Source organism: Nesoenas mayeri (assembly GCF_963082525.1).
Source record: "Nesoenas mayeri genome assembly, chromosome: Z".
Lineage (NCBI taxonomy): Eukaryota > Metazoa > Chordata > Aves > Columbiformes > Columbidae > Nesoenas > Nesoenas mayeri.
The window spans coordinates 76,013,256-76,031,928 of NC_137542.1; the positions used below are offsets into that span (position 1 = coordinate 76,013,256).

At 49.4% G+C, this 18,673-nt stretch overlaps 1 protein-coding gene across 2 annotated transcripts in view; it reads left to right on the forward strand.

Moving 5' to 3' along the window:
- The window catches only part of CTIF (cap binding complex dependent translation initiation factor), a gene marked incomplete at both ends in the record, with an annotated part of 118,945 nt that overhangs the window by 48,086 nt on the left and 52,186 nt on the right, over nt 1-18,673 (forward strand). For both annotated transcript variants that reach the window (XM_080362906.1, XM_080362907.1), the window contains one exon: nt 10,142-10,218. In XM_080362906.1, coding sequence (XP_080219032.1) covers nt 10,142-10,218 — 77 coding nt within the window. The remainder of the gene's footprint in view (nt 1-10,141; nt 10,219-18,673) is intronic.

The window sequence follows — 18,673 nt, forward strand, 5'->3', positions numbered from 1 at the left end:
AATTCAGGGGCTTAGGGGCCAAGAGTTAAAAACAGACCCTGGAAAACTCGCTGTCAGTATTCAGAGACACTGAGGAAGGTTCAGGGTACGTTTCACTTGGGACATTTTGCCTAATTATTCAAATGCTTTAATTACGTTTGCATCCTTCACCCTGCATGGGGACTTTCTGCTGTTCTCTGTGCCTTTTGTTTCATCCCAGAAGCTGCTGAGGGATGCGGTGGGACACTTAGCCCCACCAAATTTTTAATGCTGCCAAGTATTTAATGTCATTTTAAATACTGCCTTCTCTCTCGCTGGGTGTTCGTTCTGCCAGGAGCCGATAGCAAACACCAAGGAAAGGCGGTTGGAATATAAGGGTCTAAATGTAACTTCTTTGGGTATGGGACTGCAAGTGCAGAGTCTGTAATTGCTTAATTCCCCCAGGCTCAGGGGCTACAGGCTCAGGGAGGAGCAGCTGGAAAGTGCCTGATGGAAAAGGACCTGGAGGTGTTGGTGACAGCGGCTGAACATGAGCCAGCGTGTGCCCAGGTGGCCAAGAGGCCACCAGCATCCTGGCTGGTACCAGCACTGGTATGGCCAGCAGGGCCAGGGCAGTGACCGTCCCTGTGCTGGGACCTGGGGAGGCCAAACCTTGAATCCTGGGGGCAGTTTTGGGCCCCTCACGCCAAGAAAGGCCTTGAGGTGCTGGAGCGACTGGAGAGAAGGGAACGGAGCTGGGGAAGGGGCTGGAGGACAAGTGTGATGGGAGCGGCTGAGGGACCTGGGGGGTTCAGCTGGAGAACAGGAGCTGAGGGGACACAGGGACACACAGAAACGGCCTCAAGTTGCTCCAGGGGAGGTTGAGGTTGGATCTGGGGAACAATTTCTTCCCCAAAGGGCTGTGGGGCATTGGAACAGGCTGCCCAGGGCAGTGCTGGAGTCACCATCCCTGGAGCGGTTGGAAATACACACAGATGAGGTTCTTGGGGACATGGGTTATTACCAGGGGTGGGGTAACAGTTGAACTCAATGATCTTAAGGATTCCTTCCCACCAAAATGATTCTATAATTCTATTCTATGATTAAAACACCCTCCATTTTGTGAGAGGGTACATATAAACCAGTATTAATGCTCAACAAGTGAAAATTCAGGAGTTTGCATCCTTGGGGTGGCATGGGAGGGCAGAGCGATATTCCCTGTAGGGAAATGTTTTTAACGATAACTGAGGATGGTGTTTAGCTGTGACGGTCCTGATCGCTGTCACAGACATCCCGTCTCCGTGCTCGCACCCTTTTTTTGGGAAACGAGTCTACTCTGAGATGGTCATCACCGAGGCACGTGTGCTGCAGCTACATGTCCAGCCTTTGCTGCCCATCTGCGATTTCTGGTGTGCTCCCCAAACATGCAGTTAATCAGGAAATCCTCCAAACCAGGACATCTCCCAAGAAACAGCTTCCCATGCCTCCCGTTTGAGGCTTGTATTATGCCATGATTCATCAACAAGCACGTCCTACCATCAAGATCCCACAGAACATCTACTGTGGGGCTTATTGGGTCAGCGCTGGCAAAGCCAGAGGAGTTTTGTTCCTTTGCCAGCTCCTGGGTGGCTGGAAACTAAGTCCTTCTTGCCAACCCTATGGCTTAATTTAGCCCTGATGCCGATTATTGAGGTTGAAGAAAGTATCTCCTTGGAGGTGGCCAGGACCTACAAGTGCTTTGTTGGGGATGAGGAGTGATGGGAGAGCCACAGCCATGAGGTGCTGTAAGGATTTACCTGCTTTTTATCCTGTGTGACAAGTATGTTTTAAAATCCCTGCACTTTCTATTCCATTAACATTGAGCACCGATTGATTCCTTGTACAGGAGCAACTATTTTTATAAGCACCTTCCAGGAAAAATGAAGAGCTTGCAATTTGAAGGAACAGATTTATCATTTAAATTTTAACAGAGCGGAAATCATTTCCAGGCGGCTTCCTGACATTGTTTGGTATTCTTCCATGGCTTCCAAAGCAGGTCAAGGCTTTGGTTTGTGCTTCAGCCCCCTCCTTTCAAGAGGTAAAAAATTCCCCTCGGGTAAGAGAGGACAAGTAGGTGCCAGGACAACACTGAGGGGGTTCCTGGAAGTGGAAGAGACAACAGCAAGTGGCCTCCAAGGAGATGGTTCTACTGGAAGTGCCTACAGGGTTTATGTGTGTCAATGAATCATAGAATAGTTTGGGTTGAAGGGACCTTCTGAGCTCCCCCAGTGCCCCCCCTGCCATGAGCAGGGACATCTTCACCAGCTCAGGTTGCTCTTCTAGATGAGGAAGAGCAGCCAAGGAACTGTATCTTGGAAGTCTCTTGCTTGGAAACACCACCAAAATCATGGACCTAGATGTTGTATGCAAAGATCTGAAAGCTCTTCCAACAGCAGGAGAAAAGCAGCATAATATCAAGAATACCAAGGCTGAAAGAACGCAGCGTGTTGGCTTTTACCTTCAAACAAGGTTATTGGTACAAAAACAAACAAACAAACAAGCAAACAAAAAAGACTTTAAATAACAAATCTGTTTGCCTAAGCATTTATAAATTGAACTAAACGTAGTTTTCCTTTAGCTGGAAGGAACCCGTAGTGTGTGAAGTCCCAACACTGTGGCACTGCAAGAGGGGTGGGTGTGAGACCCTGAGTTTCTCCCTGGCCACAAGTGTTCCCACCACATCCTTGGGATTTAAAGGAAGACATGAGACCATTCTTCTCCATTTCCCTTAGAATCGTAGAATAGTTTGAGTTGAAGGGACCTTCTGAGCTCCCCCGGTGCCCCCCCTGCCATGAGCAGGGACATCTTCAGCAGCTCAGGGTGCTCAGAGCCCCGTCCAGCCTGGCCTGGGATGTCTCCAGGGATGGTTCAGCCACCACCTCTCTGCCCAACCTGGGACAGGCTCTCACCACCCTCAGGGACAACAATTCCTTCCTCACGTCCAGCCTGAATCTCCCTCCTTTAGTTTAAACCCATCACCCCTTGTCCTGTCACAACAGGCCCTGCTCAAAAGTCTGTCCCCATCTTTCTCACAGGCCCCTTTTAAGTCCAGAAAGGTGCAATAAGGTCTCTCTGGAGCTTCTTTTCTCCAGCTGAACACCCCAACTCTCTCAGCCTGTCCCCCAGCAGAGCTGTTCCAGCCTCGCATCATTCCTGTGGCTCCTCTGGCCCCTCTCCAGCAGGTCCATGTGTGTCCTGTGCTGAGCACCCAGAGCTGGACCAGCACTGCAGGGGGGTCTCACCAGAGCCAAGTAGAAGGACAAAATCATGTCCCTCAATCTGCTGCCCACGTTCATTTTGCTGCAGCCCAAGATATGATTTGCCTTGGGAGGGTAGAGGGGATGGGGATGGGGATGGCAGGGAAGTAACGCCAGCTTTACCATATTTTTCAAGTGCAATTGCACATTTCTACTTAGCACTGGCACATTTAACCCTGTAGGCACCAGGTATGTGTAACCAGCACGACAAAAGTTAAATATATCCACAGCTCGGTGCTGTCCTGGACTTTCCTCCCACTGATAGTCCATCCTATAGGGAGATGAAAGTGTTATAGCGGCGCATTGCACGTGACTGGGTTGGTTTCTGTGTATCATTCCTGGAGCCACTATATATATATATATATATTTTTTACGCTCCCTCCAATCTCAGTATTTCTATTGTCTCCTTTGTGCAGGAACATGGGGCGTCTTCAAGGCTGCCATGAACTCAGCGCCACCTCACCCTTCCCACCTCCCCAGAAAATCAATCCTGCCCTGAACTTTGTGTGCAATAAAACCAAGTGAAACTCCCAGTGCCTTCTGCAGGCCTAGTAACCTGTTTGTTCAGTTTGGGCCTTCTGCAACCATTTGTTTAAGATAAGCAAGGGCGGAGATGTTTCTTGAGGGCACAAAAGGTTCTTGAGATAAAGCTGGTGTGGACCGATCCTGTGATATGGCCGGATCGTTCCTTTTCCTTCTCTCATCACCACAGCACTGGGTTTTTCCATTGGTCAAGTTGATTTTCTCCACTTTTTGTTTACTCTAAGGCTTTCAGTGTTGGTGTTTCTCATTCAGGCATCTTCTGCTTGACCATGATGGGCTGGGAGTGTTTCTGTTGCGTGGGGAACATCTGTGGAAGAGACCGGAGGAGTGTTGAGTGAAGACAGTCACTTTGTGTGGTGGGGTTTCACACCTGAAAGTCAGGCTGCATTAAGACATCATGACCATGAGGATGTAGCCATGAACCCAAACCTCTTGTAGTTCCTTGAGTCGTTGTGAAACATTCGTGAGAAGCGCAGAAATGGAGGAGAAAGAGGAAGGGTGCAGGCTGGTTCCAAATAGGCCCATCTTTTTATAAGGCAGTTGTTGTTGGACGTATTCAGTTTTGAGCCCCTCACACTAAGAAAGGCCTTGAGGTGCTGGAGCGACTGGAGAGAAGGGAACGGAGCTGGGGAAGGGGCTGGAGCACAAGTGTGATGGGAGCGGCTGAGGGACCTGGGGGGTTCAGCTGGAGAACAGGAGCTGAGGGGACACAGGGACACACAGAAACGGCCTCAAGTTGCGCCAGGGGAGGTTGAGGTTGGATGTGGGGAACAATTTCTTCCCCAAAGGGCTGTGGGGCATTGGAACAGGCTGCCCAGGGCAGTGCTGGAGTCACCATCCCTGGAGCAGTTGGAAACACACACAGATGAGGTTCTTAGTGACATTGGTCAGTGCCAGGGGTGGGTGAACAGTTGGACTAAATGATCTTGAGGGTCTTCAACAACCAAAATGATTCTATGCCAAAGGAGACTCTGGGGTTTGCTACCTACGGGTGGGCACAGAAGGACCACCAGCAGGAACAAGTCCTGCCTCGTTTCTGCTTATCTCCTTGTGATTTACCATCACCAGTAAAAGGACCAAAGCTGGTGCGTCTTTCTTCATCTTCAGCTGATCCTGCTGCAGAGGAGGGATGAGAAAATGATGGTAAAGCTCCTGCTCATAGCACAGTAGTTCTAAAATAACCATGTCCCTCTTCCTCATGTCCCTGTTCCTCATGTCTCTTCCAGGCCAGTATCCCTTAGGTTACTGGGGTGGGTGGCTCAGAAGAAGGATGTTGCTGGGGAGGAGCAGGTATCAGTGGGAGGAGAAGCGGAGGCTCTTGCATTGCTGCATATTGTCAGTGAGATCTTTAAAGCTTTTAACCTGTTCTTTCTTTGAACTTCGATGCAGATGGTTCTGGGGCAGTGGAGTGGCAGCTCTCTGGATTCCCTGGGCAGGTGGACAGGATTGAGGGTGAGACAGACACCTTCATTAGGAAGGGAAAGCACAAAAAGAGTGCACGTGGGTATCAAACCTGCTCCCATGTGCCGTCTGTTTGCAGCAGTTTCAGTAGATGCCAGATTTCCCTTGGCGTGTGCTAACTGGCCATGTGACAGTCACCTAAGCTTGTGAGATACCACCTTCTATGCTCCAAGAGCTGCTTTCCCCAAACATCTAAAAATCACTGAATCATAGAATCATTTTGGTTGGAAAAGGCACTCAAGATCATTGTGTCCAACTGTTAACCCAACCCAGGCAATACTCCATGTCCCTGGGAACCTCATCTCTGTGTCTGTTCAACGCCTCCAGGGATGGTGACTCCAGCACTGCCCTGGGCAGCCTGTTCCAATGCCCCACAGCCCTTTGGGGAAGCAATTGTTCCCCAGATCCAACCTCAACCTCCCCTGGCGCAACTTGAGACCATTTCATCTTGTTCTAGCACTTGTTACTTGGGAAAAGAATGAATATGCCCATCACAACGTAGCTGATCTTTAGGAGACGGGCCTGGAGAGCAGACCAGTCCTGAATGCTCCATCTCTTTCAGAGCTGTTGGCCTTTCTTGTTCCAGCACGCATGTTTATAATTGAAACTTGACATGCATTAGAAGTCCCATGGGCTTCTCAGGTTCTGCTCCAAGCTTCCCACCATGTCAACCGCAGAGTATTTTGCTCCAAAATTGAAAATTACTCCTATTAATGGTCCTTCCTAAGACCACGGGCTCCTTGTTCTTTGCTTTTCCCACATGCCTCGCTTCCAGAACCAGCAGCACTGAAGTGTTGTTTCATTACATCTTTTCTTAAGCCACCTGTGAATAAATATCAAAATAAAACCAATATTGGAGAGACAGCAAAGGCAATTTCGCTACCCACTGAGAAGCTGCAAACCTCCATATGAAAACCATGCGCACCTGGGCTCGATGTTGTCCTCTAGCCCACGGAGGAGCAAAATCCAGCCTTCTTCTTGTAGACCCATAGCCGAGCATGGTCTTCTGCCTTATGAGGTATTTCCCTTTGGCTCTGTTCAGGGAATTCAGCTTCATAAAGGGTTTATCCACTGAATAATGGAAGAGCTGCCTTTCAGATCCAAATTGTCCTCAGCAAGCCACCTCTGTTTGCCCCTGAGGGTGGTGAGAGCCTGTCCCAGGTTGGGCAGAGAGGTGGTGGCTGAACCATCCCTGGAGACATCCCAGGCCAGGCTGGACGGGGCTCTGAGCAACCTGAGCTGGTGAAGATGTCCCTGCTAATGGCAGGGGGGGCACTGGGGGAGCTGGGAAGGTCCCTCCAACACAAACCATTCTAGGATTCTATAATACAGCCCATCTTTGACTAAGAAGGAATAGTTCGGAAGCAGAGAAATCTGGCAACCTGCTCTCCAGGGTCTTGCGGTTGAGTTATTACCAAGTTAACTGAATTCAGTCTGGGCTGCTCCTGTAGCCAAACACCTCATGGTTAGTTCTTTGTGGAATCTTTGATGTCTAGTTGCTTAAAATCATATTGAACTCTCTTCATTAGTTGGTGTTTGAACCTTCCTCATCCACTTGCTCTCTGAATGCAAAGGGGGATCTTAATATCTATGAGATCTCTGAAAATTTGCTTGAAATTGGCCAATGGGTACCAAAGAGAAAAGGAAGGGAGGGAGCAGATGCGCACACAACCCAATTGCATCAACTGTGCTAGGTTAGGAAGTCAGGTTAAAAATAGTACAATACTCAGTGAGGTTGTTTCCAAATGTTGTATGACCACAGCAGCCTAAAGCTCAGGGTATTCTTAAGAATTTAAGCTGCATTGCAGACACAGGTGGAAATACAATTACCCTGGAGAAATGAAACTACTTCTGCAGAACACAAAGACCTAAAGCACCAATTTCCTCAATGCGAAGCGTTCATTGAAGTCTCAGGAGCTGCCTTTTAGAATCATAGAATCACTCTGTTTGGAAGAGACCTTCAAGTTCATCGAGTCCGACCATAACCTAACTCTGGCACTGACCCATGTCCCTGAGAACCTCATCTCCGCATCTGTTCAGCCCCTCCAGGGATGGTGACTCCACCAGAAGCATCAGGGTGAGAGATTATTTCATTACACGTGAATAAGGTTCCTAATCCAAGGAGCACGACGGTGCCTGAACAGAGGAGAACTTGGTGTCCCCATTAGGAAAATCAAGCATCTCCCCTCTCCTGCTGAGCAGTTCCCTTCCTTAGTCGTAGTCATGAGACAATGTTTTGGAAAAATACAGTCACCAGTCCCTAATCTTATGTGGGTTGTTTTGGTGCCTAAACAGCTAAATTTGGAAGGGAGAAAAGTCAACCTTTTGTTGTTGTTTTTTTTTTTTTTCAGTAAGCTAATGTAAAAGGAAATATCAGCAACTTCAAGAAGGGTGGAGTGGCTGATGAAGACCAAGGGTTCTGGGTGGGTGGGGACAGGCCAGAGTCCCAAGGACACAGTGAACACCTTGATGGCTCTTGGGTTTGTCTGGAAGCTGCTCCCCACCATGGGTCATGCAGGATGGCAATGGAAGTACCTTCAGTCATAGAACCATAGAATAGCTTGGGTTGAAGAGACCTTCCAAGCTCATCCAGTCCAACCCCTGCCATGAGTGGGTCCTCTGGCCCCTCTCCAACAGGTCCATGTCTGTCCTGTGCTGAGGACCTCAGCTGGACCCAGCATTGTATTGGGGTCCCACCAGAGCCAAGTAGAAGGTCAAAATCATGTCCCTTGACCTGCTGGCCACGCTCCTTTTGCTGCAGCCCAAGATACCATTGGCCTTTTCTCTAGAAGAGTTATAAGAGAAGAAAGTTAAAAAGGAAACTACTTTCTCAGGGAACACACTTGAGGACCGTGACCAAAGCAAGGTTCAAATGGGGACATGCAGCAGGACTTACCTGGGGACTTCTTGAGTTCTTCAGTGCTTGACGTCTTAAAGAGCAAAGGTCTTTGAAGTGGAAGGTTCCAGCTGCCATGGGAACTCCAGAGTTGCTGCTGTAGCAGGTTCTCCAGGCTCTTTGCAGATGGCCAAGGTGGATGGTCATAATAAACCAAATTCGTCTTGGACTTGCAGATGCCTTCTCTGGTGTACAAGCCTAAATTCATTACTATCTCCAGCAACCTTTCTTCCACCAGAGAAACTCCAAATACTATTGTCTCAGTAACCGCTACTAAAATTAACTGTCATCTTTAAGGCTCTTCACGCAGAGAGGGACTTTATTTTCTTTAAGCCGGTGTGTTATGTTGTCATGCCAATGTGACAAAGCTGCTGCTCCATGAGATGGTTTCCCACCCAGCCCTTGGCCAGGCTGCTGCCTCGTGGCTCGTGCTGATTCACCAGCAGCGGATGGAGCTCAGATGCTGAGCTAGATTGTGATGGAAATAAAAGGAGCGACTTTTACGGGGCTTTTATTGCCAGCCGGGGATGTACAATACTGCATAAATAAAATTCATTATGGTTATGATAGCTCTGTAGTCCCTGGAAAATAAATAACACTTTGCACTTATGTAGTGCCTGTCATCTAGGAGCCTCAGAGCTCTTTGATGACATTAATGAAGCCTTGTGGTGACCATAGTAGGCCGGTAAATACAGCATCTCCCTTATCAGATGAACATACCAAGTCAGAGTCGGCACCTTCAGTGGAGAGAGGCCAAGGCAGCAGCTTGAGTTACACGCAGCTCTTCCACTGATGTCACTGCTGCAAATTGCTCAATGTCCTGGTCATCGCAGTTATTTCCAGTAGGTAGATGCCACCTGTCCCTTCCCCAGGGGTGTTATGGGTTGGTCAGTGTGTAGATCATATAATCGTTTTGGTTGGAAAAGACCCTGAAGATCATCGAGTCCAAGTGTTACCCCACCCCTGGCACTACCCATGTCCCTGAGAACCTCATCTCTGTGTACATCTATACGTCTGTTCAACCCCTCCAGGGATGGTGACTCCAGCACTGCCCTGGGCAGCCTGTTCCAATGCCCCACAGCCCTTTGGGGAAGAAATTGTTCCCCACATCCAACCTCAACCTCCCCTGGTGCAACTTGAGGCCGTTTCTGTGTGTCCCTGTGTCCCCTCAGCTCCTGTTCTCCAGCTGAACCCCCCAGGTCCCTCAGCCGCTCCCATCACACTTGTGCTCCAGCCCCTTCCCCAGCTCCGTTCCCTTCTCTCCACTCGCTCTAACTCCTCAGTGGTTGACCACCTCGTGGTGGTCACGCTCAGTGAGGTTTTCATGATGTGGTTGTTGAGTTGCTAATGGCGTGGGGGCACAACCCCAACCCATCTGCCAGCTATGGCTCATGTTCCCTTACTTCAGTATCCTCAAAATCATAGAATCACGGAACAGTTTGGGCTGAAGGGACCTTCCCAGCTCCCCAGTGCCCCCCCTGCCATGACAGGGACATCTTCACCAGCTCAGGTTGCTCAGAGCCCCGTCCAGCCTGGCCTGGGATGTCTCCAGGGATGGTTCAGCCACCACCTCTCTGGGCTGCTTACAGACATTTTTACAGCTGGATTTTAGATGAATAAATATGAAGGAAACAACCCAATGAAAATGGATGGCTTAAGCACAGCAGTGTGGTGTGTAACATGGGTGAATTCCCTATAGATGATGTATATTGGGATCCACCAATATTTGCACGTATGGCTTGTCCCATCCAGAAATCACAGATAAATCCATTGCCTGCTCTTTGCACCATCCTTGAGCAGGTACAGGTCTGTGGATTTCCAGACCCACGTTGATAAAGTCTGAGATGTTGTGAGGATGTTTGAATGTGAACTGTTTCTTTTCTCATGCTCACATGGAGGGTGTCCAGCTCTGTCTCTCTCTGACCCCTTCCATATACGTGTCTCCTGTATCCTGGAGCTGATCGCTGCTTTTCTCTCTGTTTTACAGGGTTACCATCCGTTGCCTCATGAAGCTGAAATCGCACACACCAAAAAACTCTTCAGAAGGAGGAGAAACGACCGGAGGTGGGTGAAGCATCTCTAATGGTTTGGTTTTTTCAATCTTCTCTTTTTCAATGCACATCTCTCCACACTGTCTCATGGAGTGTCTTTGCACAATACTGCTGTTTGGCAGCTGCCAGCATTGGTTTAATTAAAAAACTTTTATTTGAGCAGTAACATCCTGAAAATACAGAGTCTGTCCGTCCCTTTCATTTGTCTTTTAAATCTGTGGTATGTCCTGTATTGCTCCAGGACTATCTTAAGGACCTTCTCTTCCTCTTATTCCAGCATAGCCTGATACCTCATTTCTATTAGAAGCAGCAGCTGGCAAGGTATTATCTGTAAAATCTTTGAGTCCTTGTGATTTGCTTCCTCTCTTTCTATCGAAAAGCAAAATTTGCTGACTTCCAAGGTCGCCTGCAAAGGGGGGATGGTTGAGAGGGGGTTACAGCGAGCGTCGGATGCCTAAAAAGGCAGCTGAGTTCCTATGATTCCAGTCCATTGGAGTTAATTGAATTGGGTCAATTGGATATTTAATTGTGTCAATTGCATATTTAATTATATGGGGGCATCTAGAGTACTTGGTAGGAACCGTGACTACGGTTAAATGTGAAAATAAGAGGGGGATGAGGGAGCTTGGTTTCTGCTGGCGTGTTCTGCTGTGGCTGAGAGAACACAACCGGGGCAGTGAGGCTTTACTAAAAGTTTGCAAGGACAGTGTTACTGAACAGAAGAAATGGCCAGTTTTTTCTCCTGGAGTGATCTGAAATCTGGGCCTGAGCTGTGATGCCTTGGGGTGGGATTTCTGGGGGAGTCCTACAGAGACTTGTAGCAGGAGTTGGAGCATCCTCAAATCTCCGCATGGCTTCTCGACTCGCGAACAGCTGTGACGCAGTTAACCCTCTGCTCGGTTTGGTTTTCCTAAGTTTTACCAAGCAACCAAAAAACTGCTGCAAAGAGTTTGCTCAAGCATCCTAAAAACATTCCTCTGTGGACAAGGCTTATGTCAGCAGCAAACTCTATTTTATTTCTTCTTTGGGACTCCCTCCTTTTTTCCCCGTGGGCTTGGAAGATCACAGGGTAAGATAAAGCCCAGATCAAGTAGCAATGGGATAATATCGCAGGAGGAGAGACAGAAACCGTAAAACCCAAGACAATGGCAGGAAGATGCCAGGTGAGGTTCGGGTTGTACGTTAGGAGAAGGTTCTTCACCCAGACGGTGGTGGAGCACTGGAACAGGATGATTCTTGTGGGTCCCTTCTGACTCAGGACGTTCTATTATTCTATGATTCTATAACCCAGTTGATACGGCATCATGTGGGAGGAGATGTGAGACTATTCGATCCCTAAGCAGTCAGGAATTTAATAAAATAGAAAGAGTGGAGGGGATGCAGTTCTGCCCAAGTCCTCCACCTACACAGACATCCATAGTGGTGTCCACACTTACACAGAAAACATAATTATTTTAACTACAAAAACATAAGTCCAGGTTGAGGGAGCTGGGGTGAAACCGCAGTCTCTTAAATAGTTATTTAAGTGGAAAAAGCATTTTCCTATCCCCTCGACTTCATCTGGGGACCTCAGCACCCTACCTGTCCCTGTGCCACATGGTTTGATGCTGGGGACTTTCAGGGTCTGCTTGGCTCTGTGGTGTTTTGGGGACCAGGAGGGGAGTTTTGGTCCTTCTAGCGTCGCTTGAGATGCCCCCAGGGAGCACTCACTCCTTAAAATTGATTTCTAGCAGCAAGTGAGGTCTCAATGGTTATTTTATGAGAAAAACATGGTAGAAATGGCGGGTGGGGAAAGCGTAGAAATAGGGAAGGAAGAGGAAATAGGGGAAAAGAAAAGGGAATGGGATAAAAAAAAGGGAATAGGAAAAAAAGCCCCACGATATCGGAGCACAAGCAGTTTACAATGCTGTTCACACTTAATTGTAGCACTGTTATCTTAATGTCCCAGGCATCATTCCGGGGGACAAAAGCTTCATTTCAGAGCTGGTGGAGCCACAAAGGTGGTATGAACATCGCTCAGGATGAGATTTTGTGGTCAGCAAAACCATTGGGAGTTTCGGGCTTTTTGTTCTAATCCTCATCAGGATACGGAGAGACCCAAAATTGCAAGACCGCGGATGTGGCCAGGGAGAGAATGAGGCTTGGGAGAGGCTGAACGGGGCCATTTGGTGGTGCAGGCGCTGGGAGGGGGTTTGGGAAGAAACTCTGGATGCCAAATCCAAGAGAAGAGCTGGTTTCTTAGAAAGGAGTTGGCAGTGGCCAAGGGTGGGAATAGGGTTGACATGCAACGGATTTGCAAGAAACATAGAATCGTGGAATTGTGGAATGGTTTGTGTTGGAGGGACCTTCCCAGCTCCCCCAGTTCCCCCTGCCATGAGCAGGGACATCTTCAGCAGCTCAGGTTGCTCAGAGCCCCGTCCAGCCTGGCCTGGGATGTCTCCAGGGATGGTTCATCCACCACCTCTCTGCCCAACCTGGGACAGGCTCTCACCACCCTCAGGGCCAACAATTTCTCCCTCATGTCCAGCCTGAACCCTTTTAGTTTAAAACCATCACCCCTTGTCTTATTGCAACACGCCCTGCTCAAAAGTCTGTCCCCAACAATGCACAGGTCCAGCTGTGGTCTTATAAACAGTACCAGTTCCCTCCCAGAGCACGTGTGGGCTCCGCTCCCCTCTCTGATGGTGACATTCCGAAGGGGCCATGTCTTGGGCCAGTGCAACACCTTTTGTTTCTCATGCAAAACGGCGCCGATGTTCGACCGTGCCATAAATAGCGCCTGTCCCCGCTTCCTTCCCATCACCTTTCCTCGGGAAATGCTGTCACCGCGATGTGGAGGAGCGCGGCTCACCTACCCTGAGGTCCCCGCCGTGCACCTTTCACTCCCATGGTGAGAAGTAACCCTATGGACTTGCAACCATAGCTCTCTCCTTGCATATATGATACGTTTTTATGTTCCACAAGTCATATGTGCTTCATTGGTTGCGTAAGGTAGAAGCAAAGAGTGGATTAAATATTTAAAAGCTTCAGCTTTCCCATTTAAGCACCGCTGTGGGTCTGTTGGACACTTTTTCAGTAACAGGGCTCAACATCAAAGCCGTATCTGGTGGAGGGTTTGGTTGCACAAGTTGTTGTAAAAGCCTGCAGGAGGTGGTGAGGTCCTCGCTGCAAAGAGCTTCCAAGCAGGGCAGGAGACCAGGGAGAGGTGTCACCTTCCCTTTGTCACCTGTGAGAAATCCCTGATGTTTTCTCTGTTGGTTTGGCCACATGATGTGTAACTGCCACCCTCTGATGAAGGTGGTGGAGGACATCTTTGCTTGATGGGATCGTTGAAGGAGAACAGCAAAAGCAAGTTTTTCATAGATGTCCATGTGAACCATAGAGGGTTTTATTGTCCCAAATGCTAATATGCTCTTTGCTGCCACACAAGACCCACTCTACCTAGATGTCACCAATGGCAACTTGGTTTGATCTCCCATAACTCCAGTGAAGGAGGGATTTTCCCCGGGTGGTAGCAGGACCTCTCCAGCCTTCAACTCAAGCAAGTAGTTGAGGGAAAGTAAATACTCTGGACCCATTTCTCAAGTCCTCTCCTTCTGCCCTTCCCAACCTGCTGCCTCTCTGCCAGTGGAGCACGAGCTGTGCTGGGACTTGGTCTCCTTGGGCAGGTGGACTCTGAGTTTGGCCCATTGTCTTTCAGAAAGTTCCCAAAAATTCCATTTCTTAAGTATCTACCAGAGCATCGCAAGTCAGCTCGGTGCTGCACAGTGTTCCTTCATATCCTGTGACATCGTGGGATGACGTGGTTTTGGATGAAGGTTCCAACTGTCCAAACCCCATGGCCTGGTGATAAGTTCACAGAGGCCTTGTGGGAGTGATAAGAAATGTTGCCCAGTTTAGATAAGGTCTACAAGGAATATATGGAGTTGCTGTGGGTTAAGACAGAGAAGTTTCTACTAATTTATTGGTCTTCTGGTTAACAGAGGACTGAAATTGTTCTGTGTCACCTAAGGGAGGGGACAGTTTTGGTGAGGAGCAAGGAAGGGTTGCAGGGGAAGTCTTAAAAAGTTTGTGCCATTGTAATTACATGGGTTCAATGACATTTTGTTGGATTCAAAAGTCAAACCGGGCTGAACGCCCAACCAAAAGGAAATCCTCGTGTGTGTGTGTATGTGCTGGCTGGTATCTCACAGGGCTTTTGGTGGTCCTATGGGACAAGCTTACAGATGGAAGCACAGACCTGTGGCTTTGAGATGGAATAAAACCCTAAGAGTTAATTAGTCCTGTCTTCCCAAATGGCATCAGAATTACTCTTTTGAGTAGAAAATATGTGGATCCCTTGTGTGTCCTCCATGCTGGCAGAACGTCCATCCTTCATAAAGCCCCTGCGTGGAGATAAGGAGGTGGAGCAGAAGACCACTTAGGTCCTTCTGGTTCGTACGTGGAGAGAATGGGTGGGAGCAAAGAATGTCATGTGCCCTCCTCACCTCCCCTCAGCGTGCCCCACATCCCTGTGGCTTTTGACAACAGGATTATAGAAACGTCCCCAAGTTTTCTCTTAGTTCGTCCCAATTTGCTTCCAACCGTTAACTTGGCTTTACACTTAAATGATCAGGAAAAAACAGTCTGGATTTTTTTTTTTTTTAATGTGTTTGCGTTGTTTTCTGGTTTTAATTAGACTCCAGGCTGGGGGGAGGCAGAAATATCGTCCTTCCCCGGAGAGCCCTGGGTGGCTGTCAGGGGCGGTTTCCTCTTCCTGAAGCAGGAGGGTTGTGTAAGCACCACTGACCCCTCCTGCTCACACCGAAAACTGGGTCATCTGAGGTGAGCATCCCTGTCCTGCCTCCCTGCTCGGAGCACAGATCGTCCCAACGGGCCACTACATTGCTGAGGGACCTCCTGCGGCTCATCTCATCTGGTCCACGTGGCCCCAGCCGGGGTGTCGCACAGACACCACCGTGGTCCTGCATCGGGGTGGCCCAAAGGATGGTCACGGTGGCTCGGGGCCAGGCAATGAACATCCCAGATCCTCCGGTGGCTCCGCCGAGGAGCGTAAGCAAGCTGTGATATATTTATTTTCCCATTATATTTGATTTTACAGACCCTCGGGGACACTCAGCCACCTACAGTGATTAGTTGGACTGATTAAGCTGCTTTTCCTCTTGTGGTGAAGTCCTTTTGTGAAGGGCTTTTCAATAGCCACACTGCTTGGGACATTGTTCCTGTACAATTTCCTTTCAAAACACCATAAAGGGCACTCGACCACTTTACCCTGTCATAAAAACATCACAGGAATCAGCTTTGCCCAGCTCGCTCCCCCAAGAGCGAGATCTCTTCATAAAGGGTCAGGTGGGAGTTGTGGGACCACATGAGGCTGGAGCCAGATGGAGCCATTAGCAAGGGGAGGGGGTTGAGATGAGATGAGAGGCAAAGCAAAAGTTTCCTACACTCTTTTTTTTTTTGCTGTTTCATAATATGAGGACCCCAGGTCACCCAGGGAACTGAAGGACACAATAAACTTGAAAGCTCCGAGGAGGAAATGCCGCTTCACGCATCTGTTGGTTCAGGCTCGCCCGGCAGAGGCTGGGAGCGGATGCGGATGCTCTCGAGGTACCCGTGGATAAACGGCGTAGGGGGAGAAGGGCTGTTTCTGCTGAAGAAACGCGCTGCAGCGAGCAGCAAGCAGATAAAACAGGTCATTTAATCAAGACTGAAAAGCAGAGGAAGGTCTGCTTTGATTGCCACCAAGGGAGCGACAGATGGAGGAGATTGCAGTGGCACCGGGTCTTTCCTCCCCGTGTTTGTAGTTACTCCCAAACCCTCTCACGAGGTTATCGGGTAGGACCGTATGGAGACCTGGTGTCCTTAGGACCTGGTTAGTCCATCAGCTGCTCTTTGGGCAAGGCGGTGACAGAACAGGACAGAGATGGTATCAGGAGGGTCAGGCAGGAGCCCATTCGATGTGCAGAGCCATGCTGGCCAGACACACTGGCATTGCCTAGCCCGCTGTCCTTCCTTCCAGGCGTCGAGGAGAAGGCTCTGCCAGGGGTCACGGTGCTGGGACCCCTCTCCCAGGAGGAGGTTGTTGAGAACAAAGCTTGCACCAGGCTCCATGCTGAAGGAGTGGTCCTTCAGTGATCAAAAAGCCAGCTCCTGATGACCCGTGGGCATCCGGCTGCGGGTGGAGCTGCTGGGCAGCACTACAGCTGCTTGTCAAGAGGAACCTCTTGGAGATGAGATCAGGAGGTGGTTTGGCTCCATCAAGACCATTCTGGGCTCAGTGGTTGGCCCAGAAGGCAAATGGTATCTTGGGCTGCGTCACAAGTAGCATGACCAGCAGGTGCAGGGAGATGCTTCTGCCCCTCTGCCCGGCTCTGGTGAGACCCCCCTGCAGTGCTGGGCCAGCTCTGGGTGCTCAGCACAGGACACACATGGACTTGCTGGAGAGGGGCCAGAGGAGCCACAGAAATGATGCGAGGCTGGAACAGCTCTGCTGGGGGACAGGCTGAGAGAGTTGGGGTGTTCAGCTGGAGAAGAGAAGCTTCAGGGAGACCTTATTGCACCTTTCTGGACTTAAAAGGGGCCTGTGAGAAAGATGGGGACAGACTTTTGAGCAGGGCCTATTGTGATAGGACAAGGGGTGATGGGTTTAAACTAAAGGAGGGAGATTGAGGCTGGACATGAGGAAGGAATTGTTGTCCCTGAGGGTGGTGAGAGCCTGTCCCAGGTTGGGCAGAGAGGTGGTGGCTGAACCATCCCTGGAGACATCCCAGGCCAGGCTGGACGGGGCTCTGAGCACCCTGAGCTGGTGAAGATGTCCCTGCTCATGGCAGGGGGGGCACTGGGGGAGCTGGGAACGTCCCTTCCAACCCAAACGTTTCCGTGATTCTGTGCCCATGTCACAGGGCTCTAATAGTCCAATACCACCCCTGTGCAGTAATCCCAGCCCCAGAACCTACAGGACACAGACGATCAAATAGCTCTGCAGAAACCATCTGAAATTCAACCAGGTTTATATCTAATGTCAGTCCTAGTCTGGCTCATCTAAGAGCCACTTCCCTGCCCCAGCATCATTCCCAGAGCAGCACGCATAGAGTCTTCCCAGTGGCATTACCGTGAGCAGTTGGTGTTTATTGTCCATTGGGGAGTTCTGTTTTGCCTGTCGCCTGTGTCTCAATCTGTGACAGACTAAGCAGGGCTTTTCCACCCAGCTGCTCTTGTCTCTGCCGTCGTGATCAGCGCTGAGCCCTTCCACACGTGAGGGTGTCGGTGACAACGTGCCCAGTCGTGAGTCACCCCGAAGGCAGATGGTGCGGCTGCGATCCCGCCAGCTAAACACGCCACGGAAGGCAATGCTGTATTTACAGCTCCTCTCTCCATCACTAGCGATGACTAAAAGGACTTTACATTTCATGCGATGCAAGGAAAACATACGTCTGTAAACACCCCAGTGCTCTGTGGGCTCAGGACTAATGGAAAGAGAAAAACAAACCTTTGTGAGTCCAACAGGACACGCTCCATGTAAGCGGGACTTCAGGAGATGTGTCTCCATTACCATTCTCCATATCCGCTCCATCCTCCTCGTGTGCCTAGCTAAAGGATGGCACAGAAGGGTTAAAAGATACTCATCTAAGCAAATTTAATCCTTTCCTTTCATTGTTCCTTTTTGTAATGCCAGGAGGCAGCAACAGGAGAGCCGGGTGCGTTTCCCAGCTGCAGGGTTGCCACCTCTCTATTGAGAGCGGCTTTGTCATTACATAAAATCTCTACAACACGAGAGTTTTTATTCTTTTATTTTTTATGATCTTGGCGACTGAGGTGACCCCTGTCCTGCAGACTAAATTTAAACCTGAATTGCCAAGCTGCCAGTAGACTTTATGGCATCAGGAGGCTTTTGCAGGTTGTTTTTCTCCATCTCTGCAGCTGATTGAAAGGCTTTCTGTACCACCCGGCAAAACATTTCCCTGTTATAAAACCTCAATAAAAATGTAATAGCCTGCTGGATAAGCTCAGGGCCTTATGATGTTACTTCACGGAAAGCAAAATAATTGCTCCAGCAAAAGAAAGATCCAGAACTGCAGCGTGTGTCTGGGGTGTAAGGATTTCACCGGATTTCTTAGGGATCTTGTTCCTGTGTGGCAGCAGGGACTGGTCTGAAGGACAGTGGGTTCTTCATACCGACGGCTCTTTACTCCTTTCTGCGCTGCCTGTTCTTGGGAGTGCTAAGGAATGGGGAACAGGAGCTCACGGTGGCTCTACAACTGGGGAGAAGGTTACGAAGCAACCGCTCTTGTGTCCAAGGTCTTGGGGGGACGTGGGAGACCTCATTTTTGTTCTCACCTTCATCAGAGACTTCTGAGCTCTACCTCCATCACCACAGGATGCCTTGGTATATCGTGAGATCCATGCAGGGAGCGAGCAGACACCAAACCTTGTGGAACCTGCACCAAAAATGGAGTGGGAGCCAG